The following is a 12,958-nucleotide window of genomic DNA, read 5'->3' as shown; positions in this document are numbered from 1 at the left end:
CTTTGATAGTTACATCAAGCCGCTGGTGAGAAACTGATGTCGCTGTGAGAACGTGACAGAAACGGATGCGGCTGTGAGAACGTGACAGAAACGGATGCGGCTGTGAGAACGCGATAAACGGATGCGGCTGTGAGAACGCGACACAAACGGATGGGGCTGTGAGAACGCGACACAAACGGATGCGGCTGTGAGAACGCGACACAAACGGATGCGGCTGTGAGAACGCGACACAAACGGATGCGGCTGTGAGAACGCGACACAAACGGATGCGGCTGTGAGAACGCGACACAAACGGATGCGGCTGTGAGAACGCGACACAAACGGATGCGGCTGTGAGAACGCGACACAAACGGGTGCGGCTGTGAGAACGCGACACAAACGGATGCGGCTGTGAGAACGCGACACAAACGGATGCGGCTGTGAGAACGCGACACAAACGGATGCGGCTGTGAGAACGCGACACAAACGGATGCGGCTGTGAGAACGCGACACAAACGGATGCGGCTGTGAGAACGCGACACAAACGGATGCGGCTGTGAGAACGCGACACAAACGGATGCGGCTGTGAGAACGCGACGGAAACGGATGCGGCTGTGAGAACGCGACGGAAACGGATGCGGCTGTGAGAACGCGACGGAAACGGATGCGGCTGTGAGAACGCGACGGAAACGGATGCGGCTGTGAGAACGCGACGGAAACGGATGCGGCTGTGAGAACGCGACGGAAACGGATGCGGCTGTGAGAACGCGACGGAAACGGATGCGGCTGTGAGAACGCGACGGAAACGGATGCGGCTGTGAGAACGCGACGGAAACGGATGCGGCTGTGAGAACGCGACGGATGCGGCTGTGAGAACGCGACGGATGCGGCTGTGAGAACGCGACGGATGCGGCTGTGAGAACGCGACGGATGCGGCTGTGAGAACGCGACGGATGCGGCTGTGAGAACGCGACGGATGCGGCTGTGAGAACGCGACGGATGCGGCTGTGAGAACGCAAACGGATGCGGCTGTGAGAACGGATGCGGCTGTGAGAACGCGACGGAAACGGATGCGGCTGTGAGAACGCGACGGAAACGGATGCGGCTGTGAGAACGCGACGCAAACGGATGCGGCTGTGAGAACGCGACGCAAACGGATGCGGCTGTGAGAGCGCGACGCAAACGGATGCGGCTGTGAGAGCGCGACGCAAACGGATGCGGCTGTGAGAACGCGACGCAAACGGATGCGGCTGTGAGAACGCGACGGATGCGGCTGTGAGAACGCGACGGATGCGGCTGTGAGAACGCGACGGATGCGGCTGTGAGAACGCGACGGATGCGGCTGTGAGAACGCGACGGATGCGGCTGTGAGAACGCGACGGATGCGGCTGTGAGAACGCGACGGATGCGGCTGTGAGAACGCGACGGATGCGGCTGTGAGAACGCGACGGATGCGGCTGTGAGAACGCGACGGAAACGGACGGATGCGGCTGTGAGAACGCGACGGAAACGGACGCTGCTGTGAGAACGCGACGGAAACGGACGGCTGTGAGAACGCGACGGAAACGGACGCGGCTGTGAGAACGCAAACGGACGGCTGTGAAACGGACGGATGCGGCTGTGAGAACGCGACGGATGCGGCTGTGAGAACGCGAAACGGACGCGGCTGTGAGAACGCGACAAACGGATGCGGCTGTGAAACGGACGCGGCTGTGAGAACGCGACGGAAACGGACGCGGCTGTGAGAACGCGACAAACGGACGCGGCTGTGAGAACGCGACAAACGGACGCGGCTGTGAGAACGCGACGGAAACGGACGCGGCTGTGAGAACGCGACGGAAACGGACGCGGCTGTGAGAACGCGACGGAAACGGACGCGGCTGTGAGAACGCGACGGAAACGGACGCGGCTGTGAGAACGCGACGGAAACGGACGCGGCTGTGAGAACGCGACGGAAACGGACGCGGCTGTGAGAACGCGACGGAAACGGACGCGGCTGTGAGAACGCGACGGAAACGGACGCGGCTGTGAGAACGCGACAGAAACGGACGCGGCTGTGAGAACGCGACGGAAACGGATGCGGCTGTGAGAACGCGACACAAACGGACGCGGCTGTGAGAACGCTGACACAAACGGACGCGGCTGTGAGAACGCGACACAAACGGACGCGGCTGTGAGAACGCGACACAAACGGATGCGGCTGTGAGAACGCGACAAACGGATGCGGCTGTGAGAACGCGACAGAAACGGACGCGGCTGTGAGAACGCGACTGAAACGGACGCGGCTGTGAGAACGCGACGGAAACGGACGCGGCTGTGAGAACGCGACGGAAACGGACGCGGCTGTGAGAACGCGACGGAAACGGACGCGGCTGTGAGAACGCGACACAAACGGATGCGAGAACGCGACACAAACGGATGCGAAACGCGACAAACTGATGCGGCTGTGAGAACGCGACAAACGGACGCGGCTGTGAGAAAACTGATGCGGCTGACGGAAACGGACGCGCTGTGAGAACGCGAGAACGCGCGGCTGTGAGAACGCGACAGAAACGGATGCGGCTGTGAGAACGCGACAGAAACGGATGCGGCTGTGAGAACGTGACACAAACGGATGCGGCTGTGAGAACGCGACGGAAGCGCATGCGGCTGTGAGGCTAAATGAGGAAATGGTTCCAGTTTTTAGTGCCAAAATTCCAGCGACTGTTTCAGCGTTTTGCACGTAAAAACCAACTACCGAACTTAGTTTGAAGTGTTTTCGGCTTGCAGATCAGCTTTGCTAGCGTCGGTTTGGCTGCTTACAGTCATTCATTTGGAATACTGTAGGCGGAAGTAAATAATGGATTCTGGGCCTTCAGACACAACTAAATGTCATTCGACCCAAATATACCTTCTGGCTGAACTATCCCTTTTTATGTCTGGCCTTTCTCCTTCTGGTGCAGGCAAGCCCGTAAGGACTTCATCACAGCCAAGTACACCGAGAAGCGTTTCGCCAGGAGGAAGTGTCCAGACGGGGTGTCCAAGCTGCACACCCTGTGTGACGCGGTCAAGGCCCGGGACATCTTCTCTCTGATCCAGGTGTACGCTGAGGGAGTTGACCTGATGGAGCCCATCCCCCTGGCCAACGGACATGTGAGTCTACATGTCCACACCAATACCCCCTGTCACACGAGCGTGCTGACCCCAGGCATACCGTGCTGGTACAGATATTTTTTATCCACATTGTCCTTTCCAGGCCATCACTCAACAGCTCGGCTTGGCTCTGCTTGGCTCTCAATTGAGAGGTGGGGTGGTTTTTAGATTGGGAACACGACTGTGCGTCAACATTTGATCTGTCCAGGTGCTCTCAACTGCCACAGCTGTAGTGGAATTCAAATGGCATTGTTTTGGTTCATTCTCTTTGCTGGGCTGTGAAAAACAACTGCTCCTGGGAGTGTAAATGCTTTTGTATAATAGATCAACCATCACTACAAACACCTGGCTCACATTCAGGGCTGTTACTGCTTTTACTGCCTGTAGCAAAGCAGACTGCTGAAAGGGAGCATATGCTCAGATTTTCATCAAAGTCCCAGTGTTTCTCGGTGTCAACCGCTCCATTTTGGCTCTGCTATGTCTTTGTGTCCCCCGAGGTCTCACCACGGCCATTTTGGATCTGATATGTCTTTGTGTCCCCGAGGTCTCACCACGGCCATTTTGTCTCTGCTGTGTGTGTGTGGTTGCAGGAACAAGGAGAGACTGCCCTTCACCTAGCGGTCAGACTAGTGGACAGGACCTCGCTCCATATCGTCGACTTCCTCACTCAAAACAGGTAAGGGAATTAAAGTAAACGTCAATGAGCTTTTTGTAGAAACACGACCCGTCATAAATGTCATGAGAGCGACTCAGCAGATGACAAGAACAGTCACAACGGCGTAAGACGACTGACTTTAACACAGTCGTCACACAAAACTACTCGGTTATTTTTTTTTTTAACACAGTCCCCACAGAATGCAAATTCATTTGTTCAGAACAAGTGCTGGAATAATGCTGTTGAGTGACCGTTGTCCTGTGTTTGTGGTTCTCCTTCCAACTCTCCCTGACTGCCTTCCCCCGTCTGTTCTCCCCCACAGTGTGAACCTGGACAAGCAGACAACCAAAGGCAGCACGGCCCTCCACTACTGCTGCCTGACTGACAATATGGAGTGTTTGAAACTGCTGCTGCGGGGCAAGGCATCCATAGACATTGGTAAGAGAACATTACATCTCTCTTCTACTGGGAAGGACTGGTTTGGAAACGGCACGGATACAAAATGCTAGTGTAGACTTTGTTTATTGTTGCCGAGTGTAGTGCAGGAAACGGATTCCTGTCGACCATTAACCTGATTTTATGTTTTAATTCATAGCTATAGAAATTATAACTAATAGACTGCCAAACATAATTATTAAGACACACACACGCACACACCCATAGAAGCACATGAACGTGCCTTGTTTTGGTCAGGCCGAGTTCCCAGAGGCCCTTGGTTTGCCAAGAGACCCTACTTTGTCACAACAGCTCAAACGCTCTGCTTCAGTCTGACTCCATACAAACCAGGCCCACGATAAGAACGAGATGATGGTGAGAGAGAGAGAGACAGACTATTTAGTGTGGGAATCCTGCCAATGATCACTCTCCAGCAACGGAGTTGACAAAGGAACAGGGGGCCATGGTCTGTGGACCGGCGTGTGTCTATGTGCCCGAGGAACCTCCTTGTTTCACACACTATCTAGTTTACAGAGACTGGGAGGTGTTGTTACAAACGCTGCTGTTGACAAACATGGCGCCGCAGTAGGCGCCCTGGCAGCCTATAGAGGCATGCTAGCGTTGTGTTGACAGGCTGTTGAGTTGGGTGTAGATATCTTCCTAATTCATGCTGTCGAAGCCCAGAGGTGATAATTGTGTCTCGGGTTACTTGTCAGCGCTCATCTATGAGGTGTTGATCTCGAGTGGTGGAGGACACAGGGTATAATTTAGTGACTGGATGAAGATGTCTTCCTGTAGCGAATGAGTCTGGGGAGACGCCGCTGGACATCGCTAAGAGACTGAAGCACCTGCAGTGTGAGGAGCTGGTGAGTGGTGTGTGTGTGTGTGTGTGTGTGTGTGTGTGTGTGTGTGCACGTGCATCTTCAGCAAGATAGAGAGTGACTCCTCATCTCCATGCTTTATTTGAGCCATTAATCACTGTCAGTGTGTGTGTGTGTGTAGCTGAACACGGCGTTGGCGGGGAAGTTCAACGTCCACGTGCACGTAGAGTACGAGTGGCGTCTGCACCATGAAGACATGGACGAGAGTGACGAGGACCTGGATGAGAAGGTGAGGGTGAGGACTCACTTCAGATTATACATACACACACACACACCATGAACTCACCACACACACACACACACACACACACACACACACACACACACACACACACACACACACACAAAAGTATATATGTACATGCATAACACAAACACACATTGATGACCTTTCTATAACCTTTTGACCCCTGTCCTCCCTCAGCCCAGCCCCCACCGGCGAGAGGAACGCCCGGTCAGCTGCTACACCCCTGGCTCCAACTCCCACCGCCAGCCCAGCCCTGCATCCTTGGCACGCGATGCTGCCAGCCTGGCCAAGGACAAGCAGCGTGGTGGGTACATGCCCAACCTGGTCAACAACGAGACCTACGGCACCATCCTCGACGCCAGCCCCCCCGTACCCGGGGGGCTCACCCCCACCTCTGCTCCCCCTCTTCCCCCACGGAACATAGGTGCTTTGTCTTTCTCTTTTGATGTGATAGCAAGGTGGGTGCTGCATGTATAGAGAGCCACATTCGTCTGGCGAAACGTTCCAAATTCTATGAACAAGTTCAGTTTGTTCAGGGAATCCGTGTGACTGCTATTTGAGCACCGATGTTTTTTTTTTCTCAAAAAAAAAATGCTCCTGATTTTGAAGTTGATAAACGTGATCCATATCAAATGACCCCCGGCATCGAGCCCATTTCAACCCAGATTCACCTCGTCCTCCTCGTAGTTTTTGGAGAATTATATTTATAATACATGCCCAATGGGTTCAGTTCAAATAGAGGGAAATCTCAATTTGGCCTCTTCTCTGTCATAGAGTGTAGATGGCCTTCTCTAATTAGTGCATGGCCCCATGGTGACTTGTGTGGCGCTCTGACCTATTTGAAGGGCAGAGAGGACTCTGGGTAGGGAGCATGAGCAGTTACATTTGCGGTGACAGAGTGAGATAGTGAGTTACTTTTTCCAAAAAGTTCCCAGTCTGTGCTCCATAGTCCACGATGAGAGGCAGACTGAAAATAACCCAAATTATCACTGGAAATCAATTTGAACTCTATAGAAAATAGTCCAAACACGTTCAATTCCTGAATTGAATTTTGCATCCGACTGCTCACATTCCACCGTGCTGAACAATTTGATTCAACTCGCTCACTTCGAAGCACGTGTTGTCTTTACTTACTTGGGCCCGTTGCCCCACAAAGAGCATTGGCCATCTGCAGCTCCTCTCCAGCAAACTTTACTTTGGGCAGTCTTATCTATTTAATTCCAGGAATAGCCTTATCTTTCTGTGTTCTACTTTGGTGTCAAGTCTCAATCGATCAATGGAAAATGTATTTTGACAAAGCCCTTTTTAACAGCGGCAGTTATGGAAAAGTCCTTTACAGCCATAAACCCCAAAGATGCATGTCTCCAGGTGCCAAAGCATATCTTCTCTCCCACTCCTCCCCAGTCCAGTCATCAGGGTCCTCTGGGTGGAAGCCTGGCTCTATAGACCTGGGGGTCCGACAGAGGTCCTCCTCAGACCCTCCCAATATCCACCCCCCCGTACCCCCCATGAGGGTCACCTCAACCACGGGTAGGCACCTCTCCTCCAGGCCCTGTTGTCTGAACACATGATAATATTCACAATCAGTATCGTAAAATAATCCTGGTAAATGATTGTACACAGCGTTATTGTCGATAGGTCATGTTACAGTATATATAAGGCACGTGCAGTATGTTTACAACATGATGTACAAAGACGACGCCGAGGAGAAAAGCACCCAGTTTACATGAAGAAGAGAAAGAGATGGGTAACTTGCATAGAGATCGAAAGAGGACTCGTCTTTGTATCTGTGCCATTATGACGTCTGTGACAGCCTCAATGGCGCGGTCTATGCTATCTCCATTTTGTCTATCTAGAGCCCTCTTTCAACCTCTCTCTCTCTGCCCCCCCCAGGTCTTGCTCCTCCGCCTGTGGCCAAGACAGTGAGTATGATGGAGGCGATGAACCAGCAGTCAAAACCGGGGACCGGACAGGGCCACAACAGAGCCCCAACACCTAAGTCTCCTTCTGGGTAAGCGCGTGCGTGTATACACACACACACACACACATTGGACACACATTGGACACACATTGGACACACACACACACACGTTGGACACACACACACACACACACACAAACACACATTGGACACACACACACACACACACATGTTGGGGACACACACACCCTGCCTGAGGCAGCATGTTTTACTTTGATGAACACAAAGCAAGTTTGCCTTTGGAAAATAGCGTGTAGGGTTTCTGGTTTACCACTTCATTAACTTCCAAGCTGAGCTCTCCTAAAAGACAAACAGCTTTACACTATTCATCCACATGGCTCTACTCAACCTCCCACGGGTCTGAGTTGTGTGGCTGTTGGAAGGGAAATGCACTGTGGGGTAAATATATATATATATATATATGTGTGTGTGTGTGTGTGTGTGTGTGTGTGTGTTGAAGCACGTCCTAAATAGCAGCTGACTACGAGGTTGTGTGTGTGTGGTTTTTTAGCAACGACAAAAGCTTCAGTAAAGGACCGACTCGAACTGGGTCCATCGAAAGACCAGGTGGGTGTAAAAAAATAAAAACTTTACTCTGCGTCTGTAAATAACCTGTAAAAGCATGTCACATAGTCAGATAAAAGCGCTGCGACTGGGCCGGGATGTGTTGTCTGTGGGTCGGCTGCAGACAATCTGGTTGTGTGATTTTTGTCTGTGTGGAACAGTTTGTGTATTCACCACGACGTCGTCGAATCCTCTTCCTCCTCCAGCTAAAGAAGTGCCGGGATATCCCCACAACTCAGTAGGTCAATCGCTGCCTCCCGCCCCCATGCCTAGGAAGACCTATCCGGTGAGTTCCCCTCCACCTACCGTTGACCTTTTTTTATTTTTTTTATATGATCGTTTTCCCTGTTGTGGATTGTGATTGGACAGCCATGGACTATACAGAGGCACTTATTGGACTGATCTCGTCGTTGTTTTTCAGTTGGTCTTATTGTCCCGTGCACTCTGAGTATCAATGGCTCGTGTTTCCTCCTTCCTGTAACGCTAGGTAGGAGGGGAAACCTTGAAGTGTGCACTCGTTCTTGACAGATGGGGAAACCTCTCATATCTCTGTCCCTAGCTTAGTGCTAGCAATCTGTGTCATACGGGCTCACCATGTGAACCACTGACAGATCAGCGATAGCCTGTGGTGAAAACATGCGATGCACAACTCCCCCCTGCCTGACAGTTACTATGTCCTGTGTCATTTGTCCGCTATGCAACCCTCCAGCGGTCAATGTGGAAGTGGGCGTCGAGAATTCCAAAGGAGTGACAGACGGTTTAGATACTTCAGTTCAACGACCGCATCTGTCTGCAGAACGGTCAAGTACACCTGCCTGTCTGCGTAGAAATAGAATGACTAGAAAGGGAAGCCCCTGAGACCATGGCAATTTGACAGTGCACTCTCAACATGGACACCGTTACGGAAGGTTGACTTGACTGGGATTGTTGGTTCTAGTAATTGTATTGCTATGCCCGTCTGGCCGTCTCTCTTCAGAAGCAGAGGCCCAAGCGGGTGAAGGCCATCTACAACTGTATGGCGGACAATGCAGACGAGCTGACCTTCTCTGAGGGGGAGGTGATCGTGGTGGATGGGGAGGAGGACCAGGAGTGGTGGGTGAGTGTCAACTCTAGATCAGGCTACTATTTTGTGTGTTGGATGTGTGAAAAGTGGGGTGTGTGTGTGTGTTCGTCTCCATTCACACGCAGTGAGAGCAGTCCGGCCCAGTTCTAGTCCAAATCTGGCCTATTCCAGAGAGAGTCCACTGAGCATGTGCCAGATATCTTGGTGGCCTCAGCAGCACAAAGCAGTGACCTCATTCTAGCCGTCCTTCTTTCTCTCCCGCCCCCGCCTGCCTGCCTTCCTTCCTCTGCTGAGTCCGTTGTCTGAATACAGACCAGCTGCAACTTGTTTTTCCAAAAGCCACCTCTGTAAACATGACCGTATTTAGTCACTTATTTTCCATGGGACTTTGTGTTATAGATGCCTTCCGCTCTCTTTTTCTGACTTCAATGGCATTTTGTTTGTGTCCGCGCCTGAGTTGACGACCACTGAAGCAGAATTTAAAAGGTGTTCTGCTGATGACTCTAAAGGGGGATAGTAATCCAAAAGTAACTGTACAAATAATCAGATAATGTTACGGAGTTTGTAATCTAAAAGTTATGTTACTGATTACAATTTTGGGGAGTTTTTCTAGTAACTGTAACGGATTCCATTAGAAAGTAACCTACCCAACCCTGCCATAAGCTATAGTGCCTTCGGAAAGTATTCAGACCCCTGGACTTTTTCCACATTTTGTTACGTTACAGCCTTATTCTAAAATGTATTATTGTTTTTTTTCTCATCAATCTACACACAATACCCCATAATGACAAAGCAAAAATAGGTTTTTAGAAATGTTTGCAAATGTATAAAAAATTAAACTGAAATATCACATTTACATACAGTATTCAGACCCTTTACTCAGTACTTTGGCAGCGATTACAGCCTTGATTCTTCTTGGGTATGACGCTACAAGCTTGGCACACCTGTATTTGGGGAGTTTCGATCTGGTTCAAATCTGGGCTCTGTCTGGGCCACTCAAGGACATTTAGAGACTTGTCCCGAAGCCACTCATGCGTTATCTTGTGTGCTTAGGGTCGTTGTCTTGTTGGAAAGTAAACCTTCGCCCCCCCAGTCTGCACTCTGGAACAGGTTTTCATCAGGGATCTTTCCTGTACTTTGCTCCGTTCTGACTAGTCTCCCAGTCCCTGCCACGGAAAAACATCCCCAAGGCATAATGCTGCCACCACCATGCTTCACCGTAGGGATGGTGCCAGGTTATCTCCAGACATGACACTTGGCACTCTTGGCAACTGTTACAGACCTATATCTATCCTACCCTGCCTTTCTAAAGTCTTTGAACGCCAAGTTAACAAACAGATCACCTACCATTTCGAATCCCACCGTACCTTCTCCGCTATGCAATCTGGTTTCCGAGCTGGCCATGGGTGCATTTCAGCCACGCTCAAAGTCCTAAACGCTGGGTCTCGACCCCGCCCTGTGCAACTGGGTACTGGACTTCCTGACGGGCCGCCCCAGGTGGTGAGGGTAGGCAACATCTCCTCCCCGCTGATCCTCAACACGGGGCCCCACAAGGGTGCGTTCTGAGCCCTCTCCTGTACTCCCTGTTCACCCACGACTGCGTGGCCACGCACGCCTCCAACTCAATCATCAAGTTTGCGGACGACACAACAGTGGTAGGCTTGATTACCAACAACGACGAGACGGCCTACAGGGAGGAGGTGAGGGCCCTCGGAGTGTGGTGTCAGGAAAATAACCTCACACTCAACGTCAACAAAACTAAGGAGATGATTGTGGACTTCAGGAAACAGCAGAGGGAACACCCCCTATCCACATCGATGGAACAGTAGTGGAGAGGGTAGCTAGTTTTAAGTTCCTCGGCATACACATCACAGACAAACTGAATTGGTCCACTCACACTGACAGCGTCGTGAAGAAGGCGCAGCAGCGCCTATTCAACCTCAGGAGGCTGAAGAAATTCGGCTTGTCACCAAAAGCACTCACAAACTTCTACAGATGCACATTCGAGAGCATCCTGGCGGGCTGTATCACCGCCTGGTACGGCAACTGCTCCGCCCTCAACCGTAAGGCTCTCCAGAGGGTAGTGAGGACTGCACAACGCATCACCGGGGCAAACTACCTGCCCTCCAGGACACCTACACCACCCGTTGTTACAGGAAGGCCATAAAGATCATCAAGGACATCAACCACCCGAACCACTGCCTGTTCACCCCGCTATCATCCAGAAGGCGAGGTCAGTACAGGTGCATCAAAGCTGGGACCGAGAGACTGAAAAACAGCTTCTATCTCAAGGCCATCAGACTGTTAAACAGCCACCACTAACAGTGAGTGGCTGCTGCCAACACACTGTCATTGACACTGACCCAACTCCAGCCATTTTAATAATGGGAATTGATGGGAATTATGTAAATATATCACTAGCCACTTTAAACAATGCTACCTTATATAATGTTACTTACCCTACATTATTCATCTCATATGCATATGTATATACTGTACTCTACATCATCGACTGCATCCTTATGTAACACATGTATCACTAGCCACTTTAACTATGCCACTTTGTTTACTTTGTCTACACACTCATCTCATATGTATATACTGTACTCGATACCATCTACTGTATGCTGCTCTGTACCATCACTCATTCATATATCCTTATGTACATATTCCTTATCCCCTTACACTGTGTATAAGACAGTAGTTTTGGAATTGTTAGTTAGATTACTTGTTGGTTATCACTGCATTGTCGGAACTAGAAGCACAAGCATTTCGCTACACTCGCATTTAACATCTGCTAACCATGTGTATGTGACAAATAAAATGTGATTTGATTTGATTTGAAACGATATCATAACCACCATTGATAAAAGACAGTACTGTGCAGCCGTCTTCATCGACCTGGCCAAGGCTTTCGACTCTGTCAATCACTGCATTCTTATCGGCAGACTCAACAGCCTTGGTTTCTCAAATGACTGCTTCGCCTGGTTCACCAACTATTTCTCAGATAGAGTTCAGTGTGTCAAATCGGACGGCCTGTTGTCCAGACTTCTGGCAGTCTTTATGGGGGTACCACAGGGTTCAATTCTCGGGCCGACTCTTTTCTCTGTATACATCAATGATGTCACGCTTGCAGCTGGGGATTCTCAGATCCACCTCTACGCAGTATACTTCTGACCCATCTTTGGACACTGTGTTAACAAATCTCCAGACGAGCTTCAATGCCATACAACACTCCTTCTGTGGCCTCCAACTGCTCTTAAATGCAAGTAAAACTAAATGCATGCTATTCAACCGATCGCTACCCGCCCGTCTAGCGTCACTACTCTGGACGGTTCTGACATAGAATATGTGGACAACTACAAATACCTAGGTGTTTGGTTAGACTGTAAACTCTCCTTCCAGACTCACATTAAGCATCTCCAATCCAAAATGAAATCTAGAATCAGCTTCCTATTTTGCAACAAAGCGTCCTTCACTCATGCTGCCAAACATACCCTTGTAAAACTGACTATCCTACCGATCCTTGACTTTGGTGATGTAATTTACAAAATAGCCTCCAACACTCTACTCAGAAAATTGGATGCAGTCTATCACAGTGCCATCTGTTTTGTCTCCAAAGCCCCATATACTACCCACCACTGCGACCTGTATGCTCTCGTTGGCTGGCCCTCGCTTTATATTCATCGCCAAACCCACTGGCTCTAGGTCATCTATAAGTCTTTGCTCGGTAAAGCCCCGCCTTATCTCAGCTCACTGGTCACCATAGCAGCACCCACCCGTAGCACGCCCTCCAGCAGGTATATTTCACTGGTAACCCCCAAAGCCAACTCCTCCTTTGGCTGCCTCTCCTTCCAGTTCTCTGCTGCCAATGACTGGAACGAATTGCAAAAATCACTGAAGCTGGAGACTTATCTCCCTCACTAACTTTAGGCATCAGCTGTCAGAGCAGCTTACTGAGCATTGCACCTGTACATAGCCTATCTGTAAATAGCCCACCCAACTACCTTATCCCCATGTT

At 50.6% G+C, this 12,958-nt stretch overlaps 1 protein-coding gene across 11 annotated transcripts in view; it reads left to right on the top strand.

The window, feature by feature from the left end:
• Positions 1–12,958, top strand: part of asap2a (ArfGAP with SH3 domain, ankyrin repeat and PH domain 2a) — a 95,619-nt gene that overhangs the window by 78,239 nt on the left and 4,422 nt on the right. For 6 of the 11 annotated variants that reach the window (XM_052496993.1, XM_052496995.1, XM_052497002.1 and 3 more), the window contains 11 exons: positions 2,922–3,111; positions 3,702–3,787; positions 4,089–4,204; positions 5,000–5,067; positions 5,204–5,317; positions 5,507–5,753; positions 6,734–6,859; positions 7,223–7,340; positions 7,822–7,877; positions 8,081–8,160; positions 8,851–8,970. In XM_052496993.1, coding sequence (XP_052352953.1) covers positions 2,922–3,111; positions 3,702–3,787; positions 4,089–4,204; positions 5,000–5,067; positions 5,204–5,317; positions 5,507–5,753; positions 6,734–6,859; positions 7,223–7,340; positions 7,822–7,877; positions 8,081–8,160; positions 8,851–8,970 — 1,321 coding nt within the window. The remainder of the gene's footprint in view (positions 1–2,921; positions 3,112–3,701; positions 3,788–4,088; positions 4,205–4,999; positions 5,068–5,203; positions 5,318–5,506; positions 5,754–6,733; positions 6,860–7,222; positions 7,341–7,821; positions 7,878–8,080; positions 8,161–8,850; positions 8,971–12,958) is intronic. The other 5 variants (XM_052496996.1, XM_052496998.1, XM_052496994.1 and 2 more) reach the window with 4 other exon arrangements.

The sequence above is a fragment of the Oncorhynchus keta genome, chromosome 35, assembly GCF_023373465.1.
Source record: "Oncorhynchus keta strain PuntledgeMale-10-30-2019 chromosome 35, Oket_V2, whole genome shotgun sequence".
In the NCBI taxonomy this organism is placed as follows: domain Eukaryota; kingdom Metazoa; phylum Chordata; class Actinopteri; order Salmoniformes; family Salmonidae; genus Oncorhynchus; species Oncorhynchus keta.
Note: the sequence above shows the minus strand (reverse complement) of the source record. Positions and strands in the feature narration are given on the sequence as shown.